Genomic DNA, 26395 nt, shown 5'->3' with positions numbered 1-26395 from the left:
GGATCGGCTGGGCGATAACATAGGAGGAAGATATCAAAAGAAAAAAAAAAAAAAAGACAGAACTACTTGGATAAATGATTGTTTATATTCTGTACTGTATAGGAATTTTTTTTAAAGTAGAAAAATTTGGATATTTTTTTTTTCAAGTTGCATAATGAGTCCATCACATCATGCTTGCCACTGACTTTCATTAGTATTAGAAATAAGAATAATAGAGGCTAGTTAGGTAGCCTTGCTTTCTGAGTGCAAGACGGGTAAATGTGCCTTCTGTATGTAACTTCTCTCTGGTAATGTCTGATTGGTCAAAGCACAATAAATAGTTTACAACTAGTGAGTACAGTTGAGATGCTAGAGTACTGTATATTCTGTGACGGCAGGAAGACAAGCTTGGTTAAAACACACAAAAGCACATCTAGAGTTACATCACAGAAGTTTTCATTCATAACCAGATAGTGCAGAAAATCCTTTTTTTTAATATATATATGTAGAGAGATATATATGAAAAAGAGTCAAAGCAACATTCCTTTTCATTGTAATTTGTTTTGTTTTGTTTTTTGTTTTTTTTGTCAGTTTTTCCTTTTTTTGGGATGTTAAAAATGCCGCCAGCTTTGTGGCTCTCTCTCTCTCTCTCTCGCTAGCTCGCTCGTTCTTTCTCTCTCTTCTAAAAACAAAAAAATGAACCTAAAATAAAATAGAAATAAAACACCAAATAAACAACATCATATGTTCAATATATTCCAAGTGCTAAAGATGTTTGACTTTCCTGCATGCAGATAAACCAACCAGAACTTTGCAAGTTTCTATATTGACTCAACTGTAGCCTTTTCGATGGTCACGTTTATCTGTCAACAACAGGTTAATTTGGTGGACAGTTGGATAAAAATGTCAGCTGTTGACTAAATTTCCGACCCCATGTCGGAGTGTAAGCACAGCAAAAACTGAATATAATTTAAAAAATCAAGAAGAAGTGAAAAAAACCAACAAAAAAAACCAAAATCAACGATTCACCTCTGTCACAAAAAGGAGGCCTCCGTTAAGAAAAACCAAAGGCAAGCTGCTTCTACTTGATCCCAACAATCATATAGAGTAATACTAAGATTCCACATATACTATTCATTCCTTTATATTTTGGTTTCTTTTTATCGTTAATCCTCTAAAAATATCTACATTATTTGACAATATAGCAGGCAATTTCCAGCACATGGTTTTTCAGTAATACACCAACACAACTCTGAGCTCCAACTTCACCTGCCTCCTTTTAGAAACCAGGAAGTTTATCTCTACGAGGTTGTAAACAATTACATTCTTTTTAAGACATAAATAAGTCAAAGTAATTCGAGCCATTTAAGCAGGAACAAGGCAACATGCCAACAAACAAAGATAAACTCTCTAAATATAATTTTATGAATTTATATGTATAGAATATATCCCATAAATGCTATTATTATTTTTATTATTATTATTATTATTATTATCATCATTATTATCATTATAATCATCATCATTAATATTATTTTGCTTTCCTCTTTTTCAACAGGTGCAAAACTACTGTGCAAGTTGAGCCCTACCACCACGATACACATTTCTGTTTATGGATGAAATCAATTTTTACAGTCTGGAACATGTTCATGCCACACAGAAGAGGGAGCGTTGCAGACCAGGAACTCAGAGAAACTGTCTTTAAATATGCAGTCCGCTGTGAGGCCCAGCCCATCAGAACCAAAGAACTCCAATAAAATTAAAACCCTTTTAAATAAAACTTGAGTAATGTACATTCATGCAGGAGCAATAAGAATAATAACAATAATAATCAGAATCAGAATAATAACAGTTTTCAATTAAATTTAAACTATTACTGTATTAACAATGTTATTGTTGAAGAGAAGGAGTTTAAGGAGAGTTTAAAGTTGGTCCTGCTTTGTGTTTATTCCTCAGTAGTCTCCCTCCTCATCGTCCTCCTCCCGGTGCCACTGCAGAGACAGTTCATACATCAGCCGCTCGCTTATACAGTACATGCTAACCAGTACAAGCGTATAGTCATACACACCACCATGGCTGGCACCATACACACACAACCACAAAAGCAGGATGGCTGTGTAGGTTTTGTGGCTTTCTCGCGCTTTTTTGATTGTGTATTGTTTTTTCTATTTTAACCTTGCCATTATTCTAATAATCGCCCCCATTTGAAAGGAGACGAGAGCTTTATGGGCTCAGGTTGATGGAATGGATGGGCTTTTTTTTTTGTTGTTTTTTCTTTAAACAGGACCGGCCCTGTGTTAATGCTAAATTATGCTCCGTGGTGGGGAGGGGGAAACGGTGAAAAGAAAAACTGGGTGAAATTTTGGGCAGACAAGGTTTTCAGGAACGGATAAAAGTCTGGAGGGACTTCCAGAGGTGCCGCCGAACTGCGAGGTTAGAGCTGATATAAGGATCAGGGTTAGAGGCTGGTCTCCAGGCTGTGCAGAGGACTGGCGGGGCTGGAGGAAGCAGCGGATTTACTGATGTCGATGGTGAGATTGATCCCACTGTCAATGGCGTTGTTGTTCTTGTTGGGAGATGAGGGCTGGCTGGAATACTTCCTCCTCCTCCGGGCAGAATCATCGTCCGTGTCGTCAATGAGGGGGATGTTGGGTGTCGAGTCTTCTATCCTAAACTCGGGGTGTGTCATGAAGTTGTGGATTGATGTTCTGGAGTCTGGTTTTTCCAGGCCTTCATAGAGGGAGCTACGGAAAGCATTCACAACTCGGATCTGTTGTGAGAAGGAGACGAAAGAGAAGAAGATGTGTGAGATGATGTCAGAGATTAAACAAAAAGGGTCTGAGGGAACCTTGGGATGAGAGAAGAGAGGGAATTTGAAGAGAGAAGGCAAAAGAAAGGAAGATAGTCCTCTTAATTGAGAACATAGATGTGTAGGAGGAGGAAAAAGTGAGGGGAGAAACATGAGAGAAAGCAAGTTCAGTCTGTGTTCTGCTTTCATAAGATGACTACAGGTCACGAGTCAACTTTGGCGTGCACTAAGGAAAACTGTGAGGAACACAATCATAAAAAAAAAAAAAAAACACAAGAAAATCATACATTTCCAGAAAAAACCAAAGCAACACAAACGCTCGTTGTAAGTATACGCTTTAGTCCAATGTGCTGTATACCTAGAAACAAGCCACGTTAATAAATGGAATGCTCACAGAAAAAATTAAAGGAGAATATCACATGCAAGTTGGAAGATATCTGGTGGACGAGGTCAGTAAGAAGGAAGGAGGTTAGATCTGAGAGATCCAATCAGGCAGTTTAAAAACTTCTCGAGGTACCAGAGCACTGTCTGGGACAATATCCACACAGACTCTGGATGGGACACACTAACACGTAAAGATAGCACAGGGTGGGTGAAGCATGGTCCCAAAATGGAGAGAGTCTGCGTGGGATCTGCTCAATGCAAGCATCACAGTGTAAACTCACATCAGCACAACACATAGTGGCATGTAGACGACAAGCAAACGCAGCAGGTTGGAATATTATGAAGAGAAAAGTTAACTGAAATCACATGCAACGAGACGACAGGACGGTAAAGACACACACGCACAAACAGATGACACAAAACACAGGGGAGTGGATGATGGAAGTAAGTTTTATCGTCAGTCTGACGTTTATAGCGTATTCTCAGCTCCATGCACGCCTCAGTAAACACTCAAGTATAAGTCCCGAACCGCAGTTGAGTTGTTAATGAAACTAAACAGGTTCTTGTGTTTATTTAATGAAAACATGATAAATTGTGTTGTTGTGATCAAAACAGCAAATCACATTAACAGCCTGGGGTTTGCACAGGGCTGACTAAAGTAAAGGCTATCGGGCCATTTTGGATGCATCAATAATGTTCATGTTAGCATCACATTTGTCTTAAAGGATTGCTTAAAATATGCTTCTGCATAAACATTGCCTAAATGCCTCTTTGTTTGTAAAAGGAAATAAAGTTAGATATTTAATACATTAATTCTTTTTGTTCCAGTCCTACATAAACACATGATCTTATAAATATAACAAATCACTTTATTTTTCCTTTTCTGGATAGAATATCATCTTGTTTTAGACCTGCAGGTAATCATTGTGTGTGTAAATGAAATGCCAGAAAGTAGCAACAGTTGCTGATAACAAGGTGAGGATGTTCACTTGAAGCAAGTGTCAATCACTATCAATTACGTTGATTAAAAAGAAAAAAAAGCTGTTTCCCTTTACATTTGCAAGCTGTAGCAGTTTCTACATTTTCACTGTAGAAATCACTAAAATTATAAACAGCAACAAAACAATATCAGAATGTTGGGAAGTCTTGTTTAGCTTCAACCTTTTACAGTAAAAGCTACTCTCCCATAGAGGCTGATAATGATGTGTTTATTTAGTATTTAGTATTCTGTTTTAGGTAGCTGCTTGTGTCAATGTAACAGGTGATGTACTGATCGTACTGAGAAGGAATTTGGGGATTTTACCTCATAAAGTAACTAGTACTATTTAAATATTAACAGTTTCCAGTTAAATCTCTGCACGAAATGGTAAAAGCTGAAGATTAGTGTTGAATAGCTATTTTCAGGCCGCTCAGGCAGAACTGCACTAAAACAGACTCAATCCAGCAGTAGAAGTCATGAGCTCAGGAACAGTTTTTTAAAAGCACGGTCAGCAAGCACATTTTTACTGGTGCGCTCACTAATGCAAGTAAAGACTTTTGGAAATCCTGTCATGATATCTGCTTCTTCATTTAAGCTGAAGAAATGAGGGACCATTCAAGTGTTATTATTCTTAATACTGCAGGATTTAAATGATTTTTTTAAGGAGTTGGCTTATGTTTTTGGAAACCGAGTTATATAAGGTTAAAAAAAGGGAGTACGGTATTGTTATAATGCACCCACTGTTCTGCAGTTCCATTAGCAACTATGGTAGATGATGTGGCGGACATACAAAATAAACGCGGAGCCTTCCTGATGAATGTGTATGACAGGATGTCTGACAAGTAACACTGATGGAATGTTAGGAAGAAGAGGAAACGGGGCAGTCAAATATTTGTCACGGCTGCTGCAGAAAATCTGTTACTATGGCAACGTGATAGTCAACTACTCTGCCAGTATTCAGTGAAAAGATGGGATGAATTATTGGTAGAGCACTACCTCGTGGAGATTTGAGTTTCACACATCTGACATCCTGGATGTTGCTTTGATCTTTATCAAGCATGTGAACATTACATGAAGACAGGACAGGTGTGTGCGCGTGCGTATGAGGGAGTTAGAAAGAAGATGAAAGTGTTGTGAAAGTCTTGACACTGAAATAGTGTCTACTTGTGGATTATTTCTGTTTCTCCTTTCTGTTTCTTCTTTTTAGGAACAATTTTTTTTTTTTCAATCTTGCAAGGTGGTAAAGATAGCAATCCTTGAAGTGTTTTAAGCCACAAAACCATACATGGTACAGAAGCTTTCTTAATGTTTCTTAGAATTAAGGAATTTAATTTAAACACAGGCAAAATGAGTTTAGTCTCAAATCATTGTAATTTGTCACATTAGTTACAACCTTGAAGGGAAAGTAAGAAAAGACTGCTCCTTATACTTGAATGTTCACCCAGTCTTTTCACAAGTTGACTGGAATTAGTTCACATTAATGTTCGCTGAGACATAAACATGAGAAGACTGAAAGATGGGGTGATATATGGGGGGGGGGGATGAGCAGAGGGAGACAAACTCACAACCTGAAATGTCACGCCGTGGGTATCACCCTTAGTCCTGCGCTCCTAGCACTCTGGGGAAACAAACACACATTGACCAATGAGAGGACAGTACACCCAACCATGGGAGGAGATATCAAGATGAATTTGAAACCAATATGAACAGCAAAGGACAGAAGAAGAGAGAAAATGAAAAAAAGCAGAGAGCAACAGAAGAGAGAAGACAAGTCTTCAGAGATGCCAACCTCAGAATGGAAACAGTCAAGGTAGTTTTTTTTTCTTTTTTTATTTTTTTTTATGTATTATTAACTCATGTAAATGATTGTCGCTAACTTGGATGGCACCCCTGAAGCAAGGAGAGCAGACAAGCAGACTGACAGAGTTCTGACTCACGGCCAGTAGTGGGGGGAGCAGTAGCAGCAGTAGTGCTTGTAGGAGAAGAAAGGGCATTGGACAAGGACACGTGACTAGGACTAGAAACATTGGTTACATCCTGGGTCTGGCTGGTGGTGGATGACTGGCGTCTCAGAGCCCCTGCCCCCTGAAAGGAGGTGCCGCTCTTGAAGGTGTTGACTACTTCAATCTGTGAAGGAAGAGTGGGACAGGAGAGGACAAATGGCTGCTCAGAGTGACACAGACCAAATGGCAACATGGGTTGATTGGCTGGGTAAAGGGAGTACAGTGTCTCAGTCTCAGTCGTGACACGATGGGGGGGGGGGGGGGGGGGGGGGGGGGGGTAGCTAAAGGTCAGGGTGTGGTATCCCATCAACAAAATGGTAAGTCTGACTTCAAGGGTTGGTTCACCCAAATGGAAAAAATGAAAAGCTGTCATTGCCATTAAGAATATTGTTTAAAAAAGTGTATTTCTGTCTCCATTCTTAATAAACAGAACTGCAAATCGTCAGGTATTGTTTAAGAGGCAAATTATCTGCACAGGCAAGTACCATGATTAGAACGAGGTCAGTAAAAAGATGATGGTCCGACCCTTAAAAGCTCAAGAAAATATCACATTTTTAAATGTATATATCTTCAACTACACCCTAATATGAGGTGATAACTGTATGTATGGAGTTAAAGAGAAGGTAATTGTTTATTGTTTATTCAACTTTTCATTTCATTTTTAATTTCCTCTTCCATAACTAGTGAAAATACAATATCAAGAGGCTCACTCTCTGATCTTAGCAACAAATCAGTGACTAAATCCATCTTATTGACTGAACAACTGGCTGGACTTGTGGTAAATTTTTTACTGTCTAAAATGTGTAGATCTCCTTTGCAAGTTCACATTGGTCAGTTTTATATTTTTCTTGACCCTGTTTGGCTGCATCAGTCAAACATACCATGCTATGGGATAGCTACACCCAGAACAATCAATGACACATCAGTGAGATGAAACCAGGTTCAACGCAGCCAGAACTGTCCTAAATATCACAGTGATAGCGGTCTGCAGAGTTCATCGCAGTCACAACAGTCCAGGAACCATGTCCAGTTCATGTCCTGTTGTATTTAACCTCGAGGAATGACTGTCCACAGGTCCACAGTGGTGATCACCGCTGTCCACAAAGGCAAAGCAGCATCTTCATGTTCCTAAATTACTCAGCTTGAAATAAAATTACTTAAAAGCTGTAACTTACAAACATAAACATCCTGAAGCATCTAACATTACTCTAAAGGACAAGTTTTTCCATTTTTTTTTTTTATAGCTTTATCTTCCATTAGGAAAAGAATGTGACAAATACATGCACACAAAAATAAAAAAAAAGACACTCCAAGTAACATCTTTGTCTAGTTTTGTGTTTTTGATTTGACAAAACAACTACAAAGATTCAAAAGTAACTGTATGAAAACTTCCTTCAGAGTAACTTGAGAACTTTAGTTTTTTTTCTTCTAATTTTAAAACCAGTCCTGTGAAATCTCTGAGTAAAATGAAAGTGAACATGGGACTGCATTTAAAGTACCTGACGTATGTCCTCACCTGAGTCTGGATACGGTTAAGCCCTCTAAACCACAGGATTTGTCCTCTCCTCAGCTCCCTTTCTGCATGGTCGATCTCCTCGTTTTCTTCATTTACGTCCTCTTCGGGCAACTCATCTTTCTGAGTTAACTGTCCCGCCCTCCTCAGGAAGCGCAGCCTGCTGTTTGGTATAGTGGCTATTACCTAAGATCAGAAAACATGCAGCACTTTGTTAAAGGGGAAAGTGTCACACTTTGTCTAGAATAAAACAAAAAAAAGTTGGAAGTCAGGGAAAAATAATGACGTTAGAGAAACATGCTTCTGTTACCTGTCCCCAGACAAGCTCTCCCAACCCGAGGAAAACACACCACATCCACTTTTCCAGGTTCAGAGGTTGGCAGCTGAATGGCTTCCCTCCAAACTGCACAATTACAATCTGCACAAAATAAAATCATACAATGTATACTTGGAGCAAAAAGTAATCATTGCAACTATCTTGGAAAATTGTATACCAAAATATGGGGGTTCACCTGTACTGCAAATGTTCCGAAAACAATGGAACAGAAGATAGGGTTCCTGAAAATACCATCAAAGACATTCCTCTCTCCGTGTATTTTACGGGCATTTATCTCATTAAACAGTTGCATCATGACGAAGGTGTTGAAGATGATGGTGTAGTGCTCAGATGGAGGGGAGTGAAGAGGAGCATTGCGGCCACTGTCAATGTCAAAAATTTGCTCACCTAAAAGATCAGAGAAGGCAGTGTGTCATTAACTCTGAATTCGGTAATGCGCCACATCACCAAAGCATAAAATGACTGTACACACCAACAAAGAGGAGTGTGAAGATGATGACCAGCTGATAGACTCCATGTCCTAAGATGTTCTTTGTCATAGTGCTGGAAATGAGAGGCTTATTTCGACCATACGGCTTCCTCTTCAGCAGTGACTCTGTTGGAGGCTCTGTCGCCAGGGCCAGAGATGCAAATGTGTCCATGATCAGATTCACCCACAACATCTGCACTGCTTTCAGTGGCGAGTCCTGAGGAAATTAAATAAAATTAGTCTGAGTCTGTACAGTGCTACCTTAACATTCTTACATAAAACATTCACATTTATTATATTTTTGATGAACTACACTCTCATCTGCATTTGAACTTTAGATTAGCTAGCTGCTACGCCTTTATAAGCCATCCAGCAGGATTCTGTAATGTGTGTCTAATATTAACAGAAGTAATACTATTACTACGGATAGTCTTAATCTGTCTGTTTAATCCCTCTTACCTGTGTGATGCAGGCTCCAGTGAAAGCCACTATGACAGCTACAACATTGACAGTAAGCTGGAACTGAAGAAATTTGGATATACTGTCATAGACGTTTCGGCCCCACATAACTGCTTTGACAATGCTGCTGAAGTTATCATCAGTGAGAATGATATCCGACGCCTCCTTCGCCACATCCGTACCGGCTATACCCTGGAAGAGCAATGACAAGCTGCATTCAGAACAGAACTGTATTTTTAATATAGTTTAGAGTTCCTTTTTTATGTTTATGATATGATTAAAATATAGTTGTAATCACAATGAAATAGTTAGAGATTATTTAAGACAACTGTTAAAACAAAACAAAAACACAAAAAGCTTTATGTTTATGTTTATATATAAAAAAGTACAAATTTATACATAGAGTACTCTGGCACACATGAAGCTATCCACCTGAAATGTGTTGCTGACATCGGATTTAAAATTTTTATTATTTGTTTTGTTTGGTTTTTTCCCCCCAAATTAATGAGTCTCAGTTTCACCATTTGACATTATTACTTTGTATTTCTTTAAATTAGAGGCAAGACTACAATAGTTTTTTTTTTTTTTTTTTTTTTTTTGCAAACAGTATAGAACTTTATGGATTAATAATGCAGCATACTGCATTGTTTGCCCAGATATCATGCACAACAACAAAAATCTCTTAGATGTGCAGGTGATCACTATATAGATTTGGACTCTAGACATGAGTCATCTTCACTAATTGGTAAAGATAAGAGTAACTGAGGACTCAGCATCTGCATTGGAGTTTAATATTAACAGAGGGTGCAGATCCTTCATCTCATATCCTGTTTGTTATGCACAGCATGATAAAAAGCATGCGCCTTAAAAGCAAAGGGTGCATTTGGAGAAGTTCATGTTTAACATTGAATGTGTGAATACTTTACCAGTTAGGACATCTTTATGTGTACATAAAGTCATGTTATGTTTTTTTTTTGGTAGTATAAACTGCCTGAGACAATGCTTTTCCACTACAGTACATACATAAATACTCTTGTCTAACATATCATAATAAGAAATTTATTGTGAATCACGACTCAGCCAGTAGTTTCACATGTTAGCATCAAAAGCACAAAAAAAACAACACTTTCTACCAGAGGCTGGCAAAGCTGGGGTACAGACACCGTGGGTATACTGTAAAATAAACTAAAATCACCAGGGAGAAGAAAAGAAACACCAACTCTTTCAGTAATCTGAATGAGAGGAGCCAGTATTTATAAAGTGAAGAAGGTACTGCAGGCAAACGGTGTAATCATATTTATTCACTAGGGGGCGCTCCTAATCTGCAAAGATGGAAGCAAAGTGTGCCTGAAAGGAATCCTTCATCATGCAGAGGGGAACAAGGCATCTTCATATGTTGACTGCTATCAGTCTAAAATGGATAAGTAAGATTAAAGAAGCAATACATAGAAAGAGAAGAGCTGCTCTGCTTACCATGGCAAACCCGACATCTGCTTTCTTTAGAGCAGGTCCATCGTTGGTCCCGTCTCCTGTCACAGCCACCACCTGCCTCTGGTCTGCCATAGTGCTGTCAATAATACCTGCCAAGAACACGCACAGCGGCATGTACAGAGGAGCATGTTTACTGATCAATATATTTTTACTTTGACAATAATGTTATAAAAATGTGTTTTTGAAATTAAATCTTGTAAATCAGAGTTAAAAAAACAAATATCTGCAACATATTCACCTTTGACAAGTGTGTGTTTGTCTGTTGGAGAGGATCTTGCCAGGACTCTGAGTTTAGGCCATACCTTATCAATACGCTCTTGTTCGACCTGAACACACACACACACACACACACACACACACACACACACACACACCCACACACACACAGACACGCACAAACATTTGGGAATAGAGAAATGAATGGATGCAGTTCAGGTATTTTTTTTATTTATTTTTTTTTATCGAGTTTGAGTCTCAGTTACTCTGACAACAGTGCTCACACCTCTCCTTTCTCATTACGGATCCTCCTGTTGAATTCTTTGCCATCGATGCAGAGGAAATCCTCTCCTGGATGGATGATGCCACATTTGATAGCTATGGCCCTGGCGGTGTTTATATTGTCTCCAGTCACCATGCGCACTGTGATGCCTGCACGCTGGCACTTCTGAATGGCATCAGGTACCTAAATGAAGTTAGAACAGAGACCGATTATTCAAACCTCTATTCAAACAAACTTTAAAACGATTGACTTTTCATCACCATCTAAGTGAGCCTGGCAAAACATTTATCAAAAGTTGCCTTTAAAAGAATCATTCAGACGTACCTATCTTTTATTTCAAGTTGCATTTTTGCTAGATCAATTGTAAGTTTTTGCACTCGTTTTGATTTTCATCACGTCCAGATGGAATTGTTGACTCTATCTGCCATTTGGAGATGTGTGTACAACTGTTGTTTAAAACTTTAGTACCAACTTTAAGTCTCTGCAGCACAGTGCATCTGCAAACTGGAAAGCCAAAACAATGAACTTTATGGAACCTACATAAAGTTGTTATCAATGTTGAATATTAAAATATTATGTAAGTAATTTACATAGGAGCCACATTTTTAAAAAATATACATTATAAAAGATCATTCATCTTTCTTATTTATTTTCTTTGTATTAATCAATTACATACTGATGCTTATCGATTTAATTTCAATTCACTCAGACCATTTTAGCGATCTAGTGAATTAAATTCGGTATGTCAGTGCATGAAGTCTGATCTGTATTAACAAAAGCTTGCAAAAGCACAACATTAATTCAGAAACACTTTTTCTTCGTTGGCAAAGGTCATTGTGGGCGAGATCAACTCTGCAAACCCACACATAAACAAATGTGTCCACATACAGTAATGAGAGCTCCCATCGATTTGTACACACATGCAGCATTCTACTTTCTGTTCCCCTGTTTTAAATGCAGGTACAGATAGATATCACTCTCACACATCTACATGAATATCTGTATACTTTTTTATTTATCATACACTTGAGTACCGTCCACATGCACGTGGAAGCACGCTTGCAGGTACAGCTGCATTCACTTAGACAGGCGCACATGTTAAGAATGTAACATGATTTAATCCAGTACAATACAAGTGCTGCACATTAAAAAAGTCAAATCAAGCTGATCACGCACAAAAGCATAAGGAAACACACATGTCTTTAATGAGCTGGATGTTAAACAAATAAGAATAAGAATAAATAACTTATTTGTTTCCGCAACAATTTATTGGACTAAGCGGTTAGGATAATGAGTTAATGAATGAGACTTAATTGTCAGCTCATGTAAGGTTAGCTCAAAAGCTCCAATACAGGAGAATGTTTCTTTCAAAGTGTAAAAACCTGCAGCAATATAAAGAAGATCAAAGTACATTCTCTGACACCTATAAAGCAGTAATAAGCTGCCACAAAAAAGACATAAATATGGAGCCAAATTTATCTTTTCTATTTTTATTTAGTTAAAAGAAATAATCAGGTTGCTGAGTAATAAATCTTAAATTTTCTTTAAACCTTCTTCAGTACAGCCAATAATTTAGAAAAATGAACAGTTAGTCAGTTATTACTTAAACAACTTAGCTAAATAAGGGTCGCAGGGAAGCTGTAGCCTCTTCCAGCAATCATTGGGTGAGAGGCATATATATATATATATATATATATATATATATATATATACATATATATATCTTCAACTTAATAGGAAATAATAATCCAACATTATATATTCTATTCACATATGATACTAAAAGAAGCACAGCTAGCTACCTGCCCCGCCATTTTCAAAAGGAAATTTTATTAAAATATTATGGTGCCATTAGTTTATTTTTCATCCTAGGACTTTCTCATAAACTCTCATTACCTTTGGATTTTCACTGCTCACACTGAATGCAAAAGAGGAAGATTGGAAGCTTCTTTAAATTACAATCTGTCCTGACAGAGGAAGAGGGTAAGAGTCTAGAGGTTAGATTGTAAAACAAGCCTCTTGAGTCTCTGATATGGATCTGGTTACAGTCTAATTTTCCTCCATTTCGGTCCTTACCCATCTTCCTCCTCTTCCTGTGTTCCATCATCTCTGTGACATGAATCTTGTTTCTAATATGTTTATCCGTCTCGGTCTGTGTCTCTTTTTTCAGTCCCTGTTTTTCTCTCAGAGCCTCCTCTCTGCTCTCCTGTCTCTCTGGGGCAGCCCTACACAGCAGCCAGTTATTAAACGAATATCACATTCTAGAGGAAGAAATTAGAGACTAATAAAGAAACAAAAAAACATGTTTACCAGTGTGTGTGGCCTTTTGTAGCAGAGGGGAAAGTCATCTAATTTGAAAGATTAGTGTTTCTTTGCAGGAGACCAGAAAAGTTGTTAGTGTGCCATTGTTCTGTGCACTGCTTCTCATTGGCAGTTATTCAAAATGACTGAAGCTATGTAACATTTAGGGTAGAAGAAGCAAGGAATTATGAAAACTATCAGGTTTTGCTCAACATGCAATGCTTTACTCAGATACATCTTGTTTTTGTCAAGTTGTTTCCTCTTAGTTTTTTTGTTTTTACTTTGAATATCATCCATATTTAGGGTAATAGTGCAAATACTATTAAATACGCAGAAACAAACACAGTATACCACTGTAATACCACTGGAGTTCCCTGTAAACGTCATCAGATTTTATTTTATGGATTGTTTGCTTTTTTTTTGTTTGTTTTCTTATTTTTCTGTCCTTGGTTTGTTCAGATTCTTACATAACTAAGTTTAAGACAGAAGAAGAGAAAGAGGTGCAATGCGATAGATAACAGAAGGTGCGGGGGAAAGCATTGGAATAAGAGCAACCAAAGAAGGGTGAAAGTCAGAGCTTACAGCACAAAGAAAGGTGAAAAGGGTAGAGGGGCGAGGCAGAATGAGAGATGCTGTCAGGGGGTGAGGAGGGAGGGGTGAAAAAGAGATGAAAGGAAGAAGTTGAATAATGCAGTAGTTAGTTTCCTGCTTTCCTGTACCATCACTGGTGCTGTCATTGGAGGTCAGCTTTCTTACTGTACACAGCTACTACTTTCTCCTAGTTATAAAATCGCTTTTGGGCAAAATTTATCAAAAAATTCCATCTTATTTAAATTCCATCTTATTTAAATAGTTTCTATCTAGCAAACACTCATGAACATATTTCTTTTGGCTACTGATACACATCCCAGATTATGCCATTAAAATAGCTTAAATATGTGAAAAAGTAGGATATACCTTTTTTTTCTCATAATTTATTCTGGAGATAAAGACTTGTCCTGGATGTATTTTCTCACAACAAAAAATATATATATATTTCTTTTTATGTAAAATATTAAGTATGACAGTTGCAACAGCGATTATTATCATAATCACCTTTTTGCATTTAAATTTAATCATCTTGATTGTAATTTCACAACATGCAATGCTATAACTCCACAACATATGTAAGCAACAACAGCATGTTTACAATATCAGTTCACTGTTTTGGTATTAAAACTTTAAACTTTAAAGACAAAGATTATGCAGATGACTGCAAGAGATCGGCCCTTTTTTTAAATGTACATTTTTGACTCAATATTTATTTAGTGCAGCTGTTGTTAATAAAGCAACAAATCTTACAAGTGTCAGGATCTACATGACAGATGATCTCTTTCCATCGGAACACTGCATAACAGTGATTCTCAACCTTGTCTGAGCCAACGCCCCTAATCTATCATCCAGGTCCCTTTCTGCCAAAATCCCATATATTTTCCTGTTCTGGATCATGGTATCCAATTTTGCCAGAATCCAGATTTAACTTTCTTATTTTGTAAAATCTGTTGGGAACTTCTCCTGAACGTATTGGCCCAGCACCTTGACTATTTGTTGTGAAGTTATTTGGATATATTCTGAAAAGGGCCCTATCTTGCAACAATATATAAGAAAAATTTCCTGGATCCAGATGGTGATCTGGATAACTTCCAAAATTCAATGGAATCTAAGTTAAAACAAGACCCAGCCTCAGAAAAAAATTATAAAATCCATTGATTGGTTAATACATAAAGTTGCTAACAAACAAACAAACAAACAAACACTCGGATAAACAGACAAAAACATAACCTCCTTAGAAAAGGTAATAAGGATGATAGACATCTTTCTGTGTATGTAACCATTTATTAAGATGTTGTCCAATCAGAGGTCGTGTCTGTCTCATTTCAGTGATATAACACATGCTGACGCCGCGGTGGGGCATGAGAGCGAGAGCCTGGTGGCTGGGCCTTCACCTGTGGGGCCCGGTTGGGCTTAGCCCGAAAGGGTTACTTTGGCCCCCCCTCCCATGGGCTCACCATCTGCAGGAGGAGCCGTGGGGGCCGGGTGCAATGTGAGCTAGGTGGCGACAAGAGGCGGGGACCCTGGCGGTCCCATCCTCGGCTGCAGAAACTGATTCAAGGGACACGGAACATCACCTCACTGACGGGGAGAAGGAGCCTGAGCTTGTGCGCAAGGTTGAGAAGTTCCAGCTAGATATAGTCGGACTCACCTCAACACATGGCTTGGGCTCTGGAGCCAGTTCCCTCAAGGGGGCTGGACCTTCTTCCACTCTGGAGTTGCTAACAGTGAGAGGCGCCAAGCGGGTGTGGGCATTCTCATTGGCCCCCGGCTTGGTGCCTGTATGTTGGAGTTTACCCCGGTGGACGAGAGGGTAGCCTTCCTCCGCTCTCAGGTGGGGGGAGGGGTCCTGACTGTTGTCTGTGTCTATGCACAGAACAGCAGTTCAGAGTACCCACCGTTTCTGGAATCCTTGGAGGGAGTGTTGGAGGGTGCTCCCACTGGGGACTCCCTTGTTCTGCTGGGAGACTTCAATGCTTGCATGGACAATGACAGTGAAACCTTGGAGGGGAGTAATTGGGAGGCATTGACCAGCACTATACCCTCTTTGGGGTCCTGGAGGGGGCATGAGAGTTTGCTCAACCAGTCTACATGTGCTTTGTGGACTTGGAGAATGCATTCAACCATGTCCCCCGGGGGCTCCTGTGTGGGTACTCCGGAAGTATGGGGTACCGGAATCCCTGATTCCCATCTGGGATGAGAATCAGCACCTCAAAATCTGAGACCATGGTCCTCAGCCGGAAGAGAGTGGATTGCCCTCTCCAGGTCGGGAGTCAGGTCCTGCCTCAAGAGGAGGAGTTTAAAATTCTCAGGGTCTTGTGAGGGAAGGATGGAGCGTGAGATCGACAGGCAGATCGGTGCAGCATCTGCAGTAATGCAGACTCTGCACCGGTCTGTCATGGTGAAGAAGGAGCTGAGCCAAAAGGCAAAGTTCTCAATTTACCAGTCGATCTATGCTTCTATTCTCACCTATGGTCATGAGCTGTGGGTTGTGACTGAAAGAATTAGATTTCGCATATAGGTGGCTGAAATGAGCTTTCTTCCGCAGGGTGGCCAGGCTCTCCCTTAAGACAGGATGAGAAGCTCGGTCATCCAGGAAGGGCTCAGAGTAGAGCCGCTGCTCCTCTGCATCGAGAGGAACCAGTTGAGGTTGCACAGGCATCTGGTCAGGATGCCTCCTGGACGCCTCCCTGGTGAGGTGTTCCAGGCACGTCCCTGCGGGAGGAGACCCCAAGGAATACCCAGGACACGCTGGAGGGATCATATCTCTCGGCTGGCCTGGGAAGGCTTTGGGATCCCCTCGCAGAGTTGGCAAATGTGGCTGGGAAGAGGGAAGTCTGGGCTTCCCTGCTTAGGCTGCTGTCCCTGTGACCCGACCCCAGATAAGTGGCAGCGAATGGATGGATGGATGGATGAATACCTGGCTTAATATTGATACTTCTGTTATATCTCAAAAAAGACAAAAAAAAATATGCGGTGAAACTAAAACCATGTGAATAGAAATTACATATGCAATGCTTATCAATACGAGAATATTATATGAGAAAGTTCAAATATGTTTAATTTACAAACAGGGTCACAAAGCATCCAATAAAAAGTAGTGATGCTGCTACACGGTTATTCTGATCTCTGTGTTTGATGGTTTTTCACTCCAGGTTGCAGAAAAGAACATTTCAGCTGTAATGTCAAATCCAATGAATTGCTGTACTTTTAAGGGTCTGGAAAGCTTCATTGAGCAACAAACAATAACACAATTTAAAACCATGAGATGAACCAGGACTGGTGTATTGAGGAGCCATAGCCTTCTCTGTATAGAACACCTGCCCTACCAGCGGAGCTAAATACAGGCCCCTGATAGCAACACTATAAATGCATACAGCACAGACATGCTATCCATGCTATATATATATATATATATATATATATATATATATATATATATATATATGTATATATATATATATATATATATATATATATATATATATATATATATACATTATTTATATTATGCACTTATATATAATATAAATATATATATATATTTATATATATATATATATATATATATATATATATATATTTATATATATATATATATATATATATATATATATATATAGAGAGAGAGAGAGAGAGAGAGAGAGAGAGAGAGAGAGAGAGAGAGAGAGAGGCTACAGTTTTTCCATCTCTTATAGTATTCTGTCTTTGGGTTCACTTCCTTGTTGGTGTTTCTAAGGTGAGTTTGAATATTAGCCCTTGTTTTTTCTGATTGGTCGATAGAGGTGTTAACCATCAACATAGAAGAGTGAATTGCCAACATCTCTCATGAAAACCTCAGTGCCCTCTTTTTTATAACATGCCTTTACCTCGTACATAATATTTTTAATGTTCTTTGTAAGCATATGATGATTTTGACTTTGAAGTAGCTGCTTTGAAGTAACACAAATCCATCGTCCATGAAATCCATAAAAATGTTAATTTGCTTAACCCTGAAGGACAAGGTTTCGAGAACCACAATCCAACATGTTTTCCATGTAACCCTGCTCCAACAAACCTGACATGAATTAGTCAAAATGCAGAACTTGATACGTTGTTAGTTCTATTTCATTTGAAGGGTACAACAGTGACAAAGCTGCTGACAGCTGATTTAAGGGACCTTTACCCCTACATCCACTGCTCTTAACAACACATCACACACTGTCTTACCTCTGGTCTCACAGGGTCCTCTATTCCAACAACACAGATGGCTGTAAGGTCATTGAGGATGTTGTTCTCGTCATCCCAGTTGGGCTCAGGATTACTGGGAAAATCACGGTACCCCACACAGATGGTCCTCAGACCATCACAAGCCATGGGTTCAATCACCTTCTTCACCATCTCATCCTTGTCTCGTGGACGGAATACCCTTGGCTCACCAACTTCATTTAGTATGTAGCTGCATCTGCAAAAAAGGTTCAGTAGGTGTTTAGTTGTTTTTTTTGTTTGTTTGTTTTTTTCTATAATGACTTTAATACAGAGCACAGTTTTCTAAAAGGCTACTTCTCTTTTTTTCCAATGCAATAAATTAACGAGTCCTGGTCACATTTTTATTTTACAACATAGTGTAGCAAAATCAGTCACCAATGCAGTGACTGTGGATTCCAACCTGAACACAAGCCAAGACCAGACAACTCACATGCTCAGTGGAGAAAGCTTCAGGAATTATTCCTTTACAGCTAAGTTACACGCACAATGAGGAGCTGTTCAAGTGACAAAGTAGGGAATACTACATGGAAAAGTTGACACATGCTAGGAGAAGAAGGAAACAGAATCGAGGAGAAGAAGCTACTGGCAAGATGTCGCTCTTGTTGTGATGATAGCAGATCTGATTTATTCTGTTTAGGACTGTAATTTTATTGTATCCAGTCCCATCAACACATCATGTATAAGCCTTTTCATCTTACCTAGAAATGTTAACTCCAACAGAAATTTGATTCACTTCATTTTGGGACTTAGTGGTTTTACATCAAAACTACCTGAGAGCACAGGGGTCTACATTATGTATATGTAGAAAATCTGCTTTTACAAATTCAGTTGAGAGATTTATTTATTTAGCCAAAATATAACAAATAAAACAAACATTTTTAACTGGCTTTGAGAATGGGGATTAATCCTGATCTTATCCCTTCATATACACATACAAAACACATAAGGCCACTCTCAGTGAGAAACTGCGCCCCAAACTTTCCACTGGTACTTTATATTGATATGTAATAGCCCACAGCATCAATACATGCAAAGCAAGCAGTATTTTAGCACAGTTCTCAATGTTGTCAAATGACTCATGAGTGCAGAACAAAACCACAGCAGGAGCATTTTCTGATTTTCTACAGCTCTCTAAACCAAATGCACATCTGATATAAAGTAAATGGATTTCTCATTACTGAATAAATTAGCATCTGCACAGAAGACAAACAGGTGTACTGGCATACATCCACATTTAACAGCTGTACACTGTTAACAAAAACAAAAAAAAAACAGCAAGTGAACCATCATTTTTGCAAAAGGGATTTTCGGCATTAGTAACCTACTGTTCTCTTAAATGCCGTTTCAATGCATGTGTTTTGTCAGGAAATATCTTTAGTTAGTCCCTGCCATTCTTAATGTAAGCAGTCTGAAACAAGTTTTACCTTAAGTTTACTTTATGTAACTAACAAGAACCTATGCAACCTTTTTTATGCTTTATTATGTTTCAATGGAATTGGTAAAATTACCATAAAAATGTTATAGATTTCTTTGAAAAAAAAAATTTTAATAAAAAAACGTGGACTCACTTTTTGAGTACAATCTCAGAGGCTCCCTTGCTGTACATGCGGAAGCTCCCATCAGGAAGTTTGATGACAGTACTCATGGATTTCCTGACGGAGTTGAAGGTGTAGACTTTGTAAAGCTTCTCCTCCGGGATCTGGTTTCTTATTGGCTGGTAATCTCGCTTCAGGTCTAAGACCAATCCCAGCAGGCCGCACTCTGTCTTGTTGCCCACCTGTTTTGGTAGCCCACCTTCCTTATCTGGAGGCTGAAGAACAGAAGAAGAAAATAAGTTTTACTTTTAACAATATAAACATTTTTTTTAGAATGTGCATCTTTAATATACAATAAATGTGTATAGCAGTGTAATTACAATTGTTCAGTCTGTACCATTCTTGAATTATGTCCTCAAATCAATGGTTGCATCTTCTGATAAGTATGTATGTAGCTTTTTAAAAGCATTTATAACTTCAGCTGAATATTATATAAATAAATACTGTCTAGTTTTGTAAATGATAACTTATTTCCTTCAGATAATTTCCCTCTATTCTATTCTATTCTATTCTCCAAAGCAACTTACATCTGAAAATATGAAAATATTTAACACCTGAAACTGCTGCTAGTCACAATTAAGCAACCAGCAGGTGAACGGGTTACTCTGTGTGGGAGGACAGGAGATGAAGAGGCAGGGATTAAATTTAAAAGTTCTTACTTCATGCGAGTAGCTCTACTCTCTAATCTTTAAAATGTTCTTTATAACAATGTAATGAAGTAGTTTAGTAACAAGTTTGTTTATTCGAAGCTATAAAAGGCAGCAAGTGCAGCACTTTTTCTCATTACATGTTCATTTTACTTTGACAGGATATTTTTTAGGATGTGTATGTTTCTGTTTTAGATTTTAAGTTCTTTTTCTGAACAAGCAATTTGCTCCTAAATTCTTGATTGAATGCTCATTAACTTCCAGAAATGATGGAACGTTTAATTTTGAGAAGTCAAAGTTCAAGTAGACTGTCTAAACAACAGTCCAGTCCATGAAAATCAAGTTTGAAATAAAAAAAAAAAAAAAATAAAAAAAAGAAGACCAGGGACTAATTAAAATTTTAATGTACACCATAATAAAAAAAAAATACATTTGGTGATGGCAAAAGACTTGTTTTTTTTTGTGTTAATTAACTGAAATGTGATTAAATACATTCTTTTTAGTAGATGTGAATACCTTATCACGCATCTTTTCCAATCTGAGCATGAGCCTGGTGAGTTGCTACAGTACACGTGTACAATCATGTGCTTACTGTATGAGCAAGTGTGTGAGTGTGGTCAGCTTGTGGAAGACTAAGCGTTGCCATGGGAACACTGGGCAAAGCACACTTGGAAGATGAGACTTGGGAAAAGAGAGGGTGCGTTCTCCACCACTTGGGGGTTCTTACCCTCTGGCTTTGATTCTCTTACAAGATTCTCACTCATCTCCACTTCACACATGTCCTTGGATTATTTTTTATTTCCCTTTTTATCATTTCCCAAGCCTTGTTTATTAGTGTTTTTTCAGAACCTCACTCCTTTTTGAAAGTCTTCTCTTTTTTTTTTTTTTTTATAGATATCACAGAGAAATACAGGGAATACCGCAAATAGAGATTTCTCACTGAGATAGAAAATTCTCGCTCATACACAAACATGACCGTGACACTGACGCTCACAGATCTGGACACAGACACGCACTCAGAGTACATAACATGCAGCCTTCACTGCACTTTTTATGACATGCCTCTTCACACAACCACACATTCTCAAGCTGATTTAACGTACATTCAATAAAAGACAAAAATGCTGGTTTCACTCAACAAATGTATCAACAGAAAATGCCAGCTTTACTCATGCAGTCTAGGAAACAATCAAAAAGATGAAGAACAACCACGTGTGAGTGTTGACAAATGTTGTTCAACAGTATTAATGAGCACAATCCTATTTGCTTGTATTTTATGTCAAATCTGCTTCGTTTAGATTCCTATTAGCTGGCGCTGAGCTGACAGCTAGTCTCCCTGGGGTTTTGCCTCATACAGTAGTACCTACAATACGCCTGACACCTACACGCACAGCCAAAGAACAGTTTGTCATGTACACTCACTTTCTCTTAAGCACACAGACACACCAGCATGTAACACACTGAACACAATTCTTCTACCTTGCTCCTTAGCAAACTCCTTCAGTCTGTGTTTTGCCTCAAAATAGATTGACTGCATAGTTTGCTGCTCGGCATCTGAACAAGTCTCTTACCAAGATTAGATTTAAAAGAATAGCTTGACATTTTGATGTTTTGTATTTCATGTCATTACACTCTTGTATTTTTCACTCTGAATTTGCAACAAAGTGTTGGAAAAGATTTTGCGCTGGGAGTGTAGCTATTCGAATTAATAACGTTCACATTTTCCATGAAAAACTAAATAAATAAAAAGCCTGCTAACAAGAGTTCAATTGCATATGCAAACAGACTCTGTCTAAGTTCCTGTTTTAGGCTGGCAGACAGATAACAGAATTATAAATGTATTTTTGTGCAGCGAAAAGAAAAACATTGCAAAACTGCAGAATGTATTGAAGGCATTTACTTATCCATACAGTTTACTGCCAGTCTGCTGGACAAGGTCTTTGTCATCCTTCTTCTTCCTTTACTTCTTCATTTAGTTATTTTTCATATTCAGTGGTTGCTTTTGCAAAATCTACGCTAACAGTGTGATCTGAATTGCAGTAACATTTGGGAATCTGGACTACGCATTTAATAGTTGCACCTATGTTGATCAGTTACACCACGATTACCACGATTTTTTAAAGCACATTCTAACTTCTGCAATTTCTTTAAAAACTTAATGAATTTGTCTGGAAGGTCTGTATCCAACATTAGTTTAACATAATGAAAACACAGTAACCTGAACATGGGTAAATATTAATACCAGCTCTGACATAGTTTACTTACACTTTAGCTGCAGTGGCGTAAGCAGCCAGGGCGTATAGCTGAGAGGTTAGAAAGTCTGTTAAAATCTCATTAATCATTAAAACCCAGTGACAGTGTTGGCCCATCTTCACTTAGTAATTGGACATATCTGGTTGTTGTCCAGCTGCGGGTCTCATTGACACAGACTGGAGTAAAAAGACTTTTCTGCTAAATAATAGAATTAATGCCTTTTCCTAATGACCAGTGATTACATCAGGAAGACACTGTCTGTCATTGGCTAATGACAGGATGGAACAAATGACCTCATCTTCACTGTCTGGTGGTGTGCGAGAGAACGGGCTTTCAACCAGAGGACACCATAAAGTTAAACCACTAAAATACATGACTGCAGAGGACATCTTGTAGCTTTATAAGATCATTTTAGATAAAAACTGGAAAAATCTGGTGCAGGGAGAACAGTGGCAACCTTGAAAAAACAGTGGTTACTGTTTTTGAATTCAGATCTGGGGTTGCTTTTGTAGCTGACACAATGAGTGCTAAATGCTGTTTAATAAAAGGAAAAATAAATAATGTTTATTGATATGTGTTAATGTGTATTGATTTAAGTCACGGCTACATGAAAATCACCTTGGGAAAAGGCCTAACTCCTGCCACAGTAGGAATATTTCATAGAGAGTCAAAGAGCCTGACAACTGCTGCAATAATCAAGCGAGGCAGGCGCGAGCAGTGAATAGGCTGGTCATAAACAAAAGACAGCCTCAAACACTGCTGCCATTTATTATCTGAGATTCCACAGAGGTTTAGTTTGACGAGGATTTCGGCACTAGAGGACAGATACTGGCATGAATCACTCAATGTTGGCATGATTGTGCTGTTTCTGGCACATTCTGGTCTTGGATGTGGCTTAAGACCAGCTGCCCTCTCCCTGGTCCTTGGGTGTTCCTGCAGGCAAGGACATATGCCAGAGGGATAGCTGGCAACTTTACTTCCTATTCCACCTGGGGCTCTCCTTAATCCATCCCTCCTGTTTTTACCCTATCCCTTGTCATGATTTCCCATCTCTTTCTATTTCTCTTCCAAACCAACTCACGTTTTTACTACTCTAAGTGCTCCTTGTTTTCAGTCTTGTTCTGTCTGTACCTGTTTCATCGCTTTGCATTTCTCTATTCCACTGTTGTATATAGAATTAATTTTATTAACCTTAATATCAGTTTCCATAGTTTCTTATGAGGTACTCCACCTCTGCTGTCTTCTTTTCCTTTTTGCTCCTTCTGTGCATGGAGGGGTAGATGATATTTTAGCTCTCCACATGACTGTACAAGCCAACTGGGCTAAAGCCTTGGAGGTGTGCTGGAGGGCCGTGATACAGTCATGGAGTCCAGGATGAGGACACCTGTCACGTGACTCTGGCTTCTCTTCTGTCTATTCTGCCATCCTTTTTTTTTTCTGCTCTGATCCTGGCTTTGCTTTTCTCTGCCTCTTCACAACAAAACCCCTCCTCCAATTATTTCAGCGTACATTTTCAACATCTATTTTCTTTTATCCCAATTAAGAGAAGAGAAGAGAAGAGAAGAGAAGAGAAGAGAAGACAAGAAAAGAAAAGAAAAGAAAAGAAAAGAAAAGAGAAGATTTCCTCAAATACAAGCAAACTGGGGGCTTCCAACTCAAGACATCTCACCTCTACTCTAACTCCCCTCCACAAGTATGCAATGTTCAGATGACATAAGCACGATGAACACCCACTGTAATTACATGAAGACATCGCCACAAATTCCCAAACATAAGGAAGGACGTTATTTTTAATTACAAACTCTAAGTTGTTGATTGTAGACCAACATGGTAATGTGTTTTGATAGTGGCTCCTCTATTTACATCTAAACACAAATAGTTGCATGAGCAAAGAGAAAACAAATGATTAGTTTTTTATGTTTTATATTTATATATATATATATATATATATATATATATATATATATATATATATATGTGTGTGTGTGTATTTGCAGTGTTATGTGCCTCTCTCTTTCCAGACTGGAAAAATGACCTGGGCAGGTGGTTGAAGCTACATGAAACTGAGCGCCAAGGATATTCACACAGTCATGCTAAACACATGCCACTGTGCAGTGAGAACACACACCTGTGGTCTGAATACCTCCAACAGCACTAGAAGGACTGACATGACAGATGTGAGATTGTGTGCTGCTGTGCAAGCATCAACTCGCTTGTGTTTTCGAGTTTCATTATGGTACATGCAGGCTAACTAAGAGGAAGGAGAGGAGGGGAAAGGAAGAGAATTTAAGCGAAGCTGAATATTTTGGCGGGGTGGGGATCCTGCCACTGAGAATGGTGCATGTTAATCCAAAATGACGTTGGTATAATATCATCACTCGATGCTTCATAATTCTCACTGTGGCACGTTTGACCTGACTGCTGGAAACATCCAAAGCAAACTACTATGGTAAGATTCTACTGTGCCCACTTGCATGTGTGAATTTACAGATCCTCAGAATTTATGAATAAGTGCAGACGTGCACCAGAAAAAGTATTTATGTACAAGTGTACATGCAGCATGTGAGTCTGCATATACTGTTTGTGAGTATAGCTTACTGTGTAAACGAGTACAGTAAATATGTCCCCTGGGGGTGAGGTTTTGCCACTGGTTACTGTTGTATGCATGTGCAAAGGAAAGAGGTGGAGATGTAGCAGTAGCTGTATTATGGAGCCAGAGAGCACAAGGGGGATTGATATGGGTATCAAAGCGTGCCTCTTTGCCTTTGTGCCTTTGTGTAGTGGCCATCAAAGACTTCCATAGCCATCCTGGCATCCCACAGGATTGGCCTCTTATATAAGAACACACCAGCCAGCATACTGCAAGACTGAAGTGGTGGTGAGGGAGTGGAGGCGGCTGACGGAGGGAGAGGGAGACGGACTAAATATTACTCAGAAATCTCTCTTCTGCATCCTGCTTTCCTTAATTAATTCATCATTCTCTATCTTACTTTCCCTTTATTCTGCTTTCAAATAAATCCATATCACATGTACCAGTAGTTAGCTGCAAACTTGTCAATGTAAAGTCCAGTTTCACACCTGAACATTTACAGTGTACTGCAGTAAATAGATGGCTATAAAGTCACTACATGGTTTTGGGAACAGTTCAGTCAATTATGTGCTGTATATTTGCCATATGTAAACAGTATCTGAACTGATTATTCAAGCAGCTTGTACTCAAACTTACACATGTACATGCCAGTCAGCTAGTGTTATTCATTGTGATTTTCTTAAAAACTTCTTACTAGGTGAAAAGTCCGAACTGAGAAGAAGACCTCCAAACACACTCTCACACTAAAAGCTAGTTTAGAATCCCCGCTTTACCTTGGACACCGAGAGGAAGACAGAACACCTGGAGAAAGTTCATATATGCCAAGGTGGACTGTGTTATTTCCTCACTGAAAGTGGCCAAATGTCCACTTCACTATGACAGTGTTAACCTCTGTGGCACTATCCTTATGTAAATTTAAAAAACCAAGAAAACTAAAGTTTTAAACACTGCGGCCTTCTAAAATGTGTTCACTGAAAAAAAAAAGTTTTCTGTTAAAATGTTTAACACCTTTTCAGCTGGCACTGTTCTGGCACAGAACAGGGACCTATTTGTGACAGGGCTGGGGTACGCTCCTGGAGAGGTTCACCCCTTTCTTATCACACACACCATGTTTGTGGAGAGCCATGCGCTAAACCACTTGCAGATGGCCTGCAGTATACGTTCCGAAATGTTCTGGAGTTTGGAATTATCATAGAGAAGGATAATCCTGAAACAGAAAACTGTTTAAATTTCATGATAAATTTACAT

At 38.7% G+C, this 26395-nt stretch overlaps 1 protein-coding gene across 8 annotated transcripts in view; it reads right to left on the bottom strand.

Moving 5' to 3' along the window:
* Positions 1 to 2437: 2437 nt before the first annotated feature.
* Positions 2438 to 26395, bottom strand: part of atp2b2 (ATPase plasma membrane Ca2+ transporting 2) — a gene marked incomplete at both ends in the record, with an annotated part of 67381 nt that continues 43423 nt past the window's right edge. For 6 of the 8 annotated variants that reach the window (XM_079242989.1, XM_079242991.1, XM_079242992.1 and 3 more), the window contains 11 exons: positions 2438 to 2749; positions 7671 to 7853; positions 7978 to 8085; positions 8180 to 8391; positions 8477 to 8690; positions 8933 to 9124; positions 10406 to 10512; positions 10662 to 10749; positions 10926 to 11105; positions 18024 to 18258; positions 19631 to 19872. In XM_079242989.1, coding sequence (XP_079099115.1) covers positions 2438 to 2749; positions 7671 to 7853; positions 7978 to 8085; positions 8180 to 8391; positions 8477 to 8690; positions 8933 to 9124; positions 10406 to 10512; positions 10662 to 10749; positions 10926 to 11105; positions 18024 to 18258; positions 19631 to 19872 — 2073 coding nt within the window. Of the gene's footprint in view, positions 2750 to 6185; positions 6279 to 7670; positions 7854 to 7977; positions 8086 to 8179; positions 8392 to 8476; positions 8691 to 8932; positions 9125 to 10405; positions 10513 to 10661; positions 10750 to 10925; positions 11106 to 18023; positions 18259 to 19630; positions 19873 to 26395 lie in introns of all 8 variants that reach the window. The other 2 variants (XM_079242988.1, XM_079242993.1) reach the window with 1 other exon arrangement.

The sequence above is a fragment of the Telmatherina bonti genome, assembly GCF_933228915.1.
Source record: "Telmatherina bonti genome assembly, chromosome: 6".
Lineage (NCBI taxonomy): Eukaryota > Metazoa > Chordata > Actinopteri > Atheriniformes > Telmatherinidae > Telmatherina > Telmatherina bonti.
Note: the sequence above shows the minus strand (reverse complement) of the source record. Positions and strands in the feature narration are given on the sequence as shown.